At 40.5% G+C, this 3970-nt stretch overlaps 1 protein-coding gene across 1 annotated transcript; it reads right to left on the reverse strand.

Annotated features, from left to right (window-relative positions):
• Window positions 1–6: 6 nt before the first annotated feature.
• LOC112139321 (myosin-9-like) lies at window positions 7–3961 on the reverse strand. The gene has a single exon (XM_024262073.2). It carries the CDS (start codon window positions 3041–3043, stop codon window positions 212–214), a length of 2832 nt encoding a protein of 943 aa, XP_024117841.1. The 5' UTR covers window positions 3044–3961; the 3' UTR covers window positions 7–211.
• Between the last annotated feature and the right edge of the window lie 9 nt (window positions 3962–3970).

Below are 3970 nucleotides of genomic sequence, written 5' to 3' on the forward strand. Positions count from 1 at the left end.
GTCCTATCTAAACTATAACCCCCCCCCACCCCCACACAGATGCTACATTTTTACTAACATTTCCTACCTGTGCTACTAAGCTAGTCCTACATAAACTAAACTATTTGGCTAGAGGTCCTACTTGCCTACCTTTCAGTAAGCCTATTCACCTAACCCCTACCCTTAAACTAAACCCTAGCCTTAAGAAAATGGACTAGTTTCACTAGTCCACTTAGTCTCCTTTTCTGTTTGTTTTGAAAAGGTTCAGAAACCTCATTCCAAGAGATTTCTTTTGAGCTTTCTTCTGCTCCTCCACCTGCAGCTGTAGTTGTTCAAGTTTTACCTTGTTGACCTTTGCAGTTTTTCTGATTTTAGTCTTCAACTTACTGACCACTATCTTCTGGTCAGCAATTTGCTGAAGAAAGGCCATCTTTTCTTCCTGCCACTTCAGTCTTTCCTCTTCCAGCTGTTTTTGGGTCTCAGTTAAAGCAGAGGCCGTGGGTTGATGAACATTCAAGAGTTCTGTTTGCCATTGCTGCTTCTGAAACTCTAGGTCTTTCTCTACACGGAGGAAAGCAACTCTTAACTTAGCAGACTCTTTTGCTTCCAATTCAAAACTACGTTTGACGGTCATTGTCACCATCTTCTCTTCCTGAAGTTCTGTTTTCAGTTGGGACATTTGGAGGAAGAGATCAGCATTTTCCTGCCGATACTTCTCTTTTACAATTTCCACCTGCTGGTGATGTTGTGCAAGCTTTTCCTCCATGACACAATCAAAAGTGTTCATTATGGTGACCTTTTGCGCAATAGTGTCTTGCAGTTGTTGAATTTGCTTCTGGGCCTGGTCAAACTTTTCAGAAAAGTCCTTTTCAGCCTTGTCAAAGGTGGCACTCCTTTCCTCATGATCTTTCCTCATTTGATCAATTTTTTGCGAAAGATCAGACTTTTGTCTCTCCCATTCTTTTCTTCCCTTTGCCAGCTGTTTTTGCACTTTAGTCAATGCCAGCTGATGGTCATTGATGAGACGGTCCTTTTCTTTTTCTATTTGCTGCTTGTGTTGTTGAAGATTTTGTTCAGTATCAACCAATACAGCTTTTAATTGGGCCGATTCTTTCAGCTGGTGGGTTAAGCGGTTTTCTGCTTCGTTAGCCCTGGTTTTCTCGTCTTTAAGGGAATTTTCCAGCTTGGATATTTTGCCAGTGAGGTCTGACATTTCCAGCTGATGCTGCTTGTCCATCTGTTGTTTTTGCTGGTCAAGCTTTTCCTTTAAGACACCTTCAAAATTGTTTATTATGGTGACCTTTTTCGCAATAGTGTCATGCAGTTGTTCCATCTGCTTCTCGACCTTGGCAAACTTTTCTGAAAACTCCTTTTCAGCTTTGTCAAAGGTGGCACTCCTTTCCTCATGATCTTTCCTCATTGTAGCAATTTCTTGAGAAAATTCAGAGTTTTGTCGCTCCAAATCTTTTCTTTCCTTTGCCAGCTGTTTCTTCTCATTTGATAATGCAAGCTGATGCTCATTGATGAGACAGTTTTTGTCTTTTTCTGATTGCTTCTTCAGTTGTTGAAGATTTTGTTCAGTATCAATCAACACAGCTTTTATCTGAGCCAATTCTTTCCCCTTCTGGACTAAACTGTTTTCTGCTTCGTTAGCCCTGGTTTTGTCCTTTTTGACGGAAATTTCCAGCTTGAGTATTTTGTCAGTGAGGTCTGACATTTCCAGCTGATGCTGCTTGTCCATCTGTTGTTTTTGCTGGTCAAGCTTTTCTTCCAAGACACCATCAAAATTGTTTATTATGGTGACCTTTTCTGCAATAGTGTCTTGCAGTTGTTCCATCTGCTTCTTGACCTGGGCAAATTTTTCTGAAAACTCCTTTTCAGCTTTGTCAAAGGTGGCACTCCTTTCCTCATGATCTTTCCTCATTTGTGCCATTTCTTCTGAAAGTTCAGAGTTTTTTCTCTCCCATTCTGTTCTTTCCATTGCCATCTGTTTCTTTTCCTTTGATAAAGCAAGCTGATGCTCATTGATGAGACAGTTCTTTTCTTCTTGTAAGTTCTTCTGTTGTTGAAGATTTTGTTCTGTATTAACAAGCATAGCTTTTGCCTCGGCCGATTCTTTCACCTGCTTGGCTAAGCGTGTCTCTGCTTCGTTAGCCCTGGTTTTCTCCTCTTGGAGAGAATTTTCCAGCTTGGATATTTTATCAGTGAGGTCTGACATTTCTAGCTGATGCTGCTTGTCCATCTGTTGTTTTTGCTGGTCAAGCTTTTCCTCCAAGACACCATCAAAATTGTTTATTATGGTGACTTTTTCCGCAGACGTTTCTTGCAGTTCCATCTGCTTCTCGACCTGGGCAATCTTTTCTGAAAACTCCTTTTCAGCTTTGTCAAAGGAGGCAATCCTTTCCTCATGATCTTTCCTCATTTGTGCAATTTCGTGAGAAAGTTTAGAGTTTTTTCTTTCCAAATCTTCTCTGTCCGTTTCCAGCTGGTTTTGTTGGTCAAGCAATTCCTTCAAAGTACCTTCAAGATTGTTTATAGTCGTGACCTTTTCTGCAATGGTTGCTTGCTGTTGCTTCATCTGCTTCTCGACCTGGGCAAACTTTTCAGAAAAGTCCTTTTCAGCTTTGTCACAGGGGGCACTCCTTTCCTCATGATCTTTTCTCATTTTAGCAATTTCCTGAGAAAGTTCAGAGTTTTTTCTCTCCCATTCTTTTCTTTCCATTGCCATCTGTTTCTTTTCCTTTGCTAATGCAACCTGATGCTCATTGATGAGACAGTTCTTTTCTTTTTGTAATTTCTTCTGTTGTTGAAGATTTCGTTCTGCATCAGCAAACATAGCTTTTACCTTGGCAGATTCTTTCACCTGCTTGGCTAAGCGTGTCTCTGCTTCGTTAGCCCTGGTTTTCTCCTCTTTGAGAGATTTTTCCAGCTTGGATATTTTGCCAGTGAGGTCTGACATCTCCAGCTGATGCTGCTTGTCCATCTGTTGTTTTTGCTGGTCAAGCTTTTCCCTCTTTTCATCCATTCCTTGTAAAATCTCAGAGTTTTGTCTTTCCGACTCCATAGCTCCTTTGCACTGGTTTTCGTTGCTTTAGGTGACCTGGTGCGCGTTGGGACTTGTGACTTGGCAATCGACTGCAAGAATCCGTGGATCAGGGTTTTTTACCATTTCGTTGATGGCAGATGATGACCTAAAGTGATGCGAAGTGAGTCAGAATGTCTTATATGACATAACTTTCATGATGTCATATTATGTATGACAACATGATTTCATGTATGAGGTCATACCATAATGATGATGTCATAACATGACATCATAGCACAACCCCCCCCCCCCTCACTGCTCTGGGGGGAGGGGGAGACAGTTTTACTTCTTGTCTAAACAAAATAAAATGAATATTCCCTTAGAATATCTGATAGCTGGCAGTACATAATTGTTTATTGCTTGGATCTTGTTCTTGCCCTCTCAGGACTCATAGTTATCCATCTTTCTTCCGTACATTTTTGTCTGTCCGTTTCTCTTCAACCCCTTCACCTATTCAGGTATCAAAAATATTCAGTTCTTTTAGGAGATTGGTGCTTGAAAATTTGAACGTCATAACTCTTTAACCAGCTACCACTTTGCCATTGTGTCCCTCACAGAAAAAGTCTTTATATCGAAATGTAGGTATTCTTCTTGGCTTTCAGGAAATACAACTTAGAAAACCTTAACAAGCTAGTTTTTTTTTTTTTTTACAGCAACTCCAAATATCAGCAAAAGGTGATGACCCCTCTCATTGACCCCAACGCATTTTTGGCAGAAAATATTTTTGAAAGATGTTTGTTTTTGACTTGTGATTATTGATGTATACATGGACATAAAAACATGAAACGCATTAGTTGTAGTCCATCGTCTCTGGATTCTTTACTTTTACTCTGAGTAAAACGGTTGAAAAGATACAAGCTTTGTATTTCAAGGGGAAAGAAGGACGCAGCCGCACGGCTCCCTCTG

This window comes from Oryzias melastigma, linkage group LG5, assembly GCF_002922805.2.
Source record: "Oryzias melastigma strain HK-1 linkage group LG5, ASM292280v2, whole genome shotgun sequence".
NCBI classification, from domain to species: domain Eukaryota; kingdom Metazoa; phylum Chordata; class Actinopteri; order Beloniformes; family Adrianichthyidae; genus Oryzias; species Oryzias melastigma.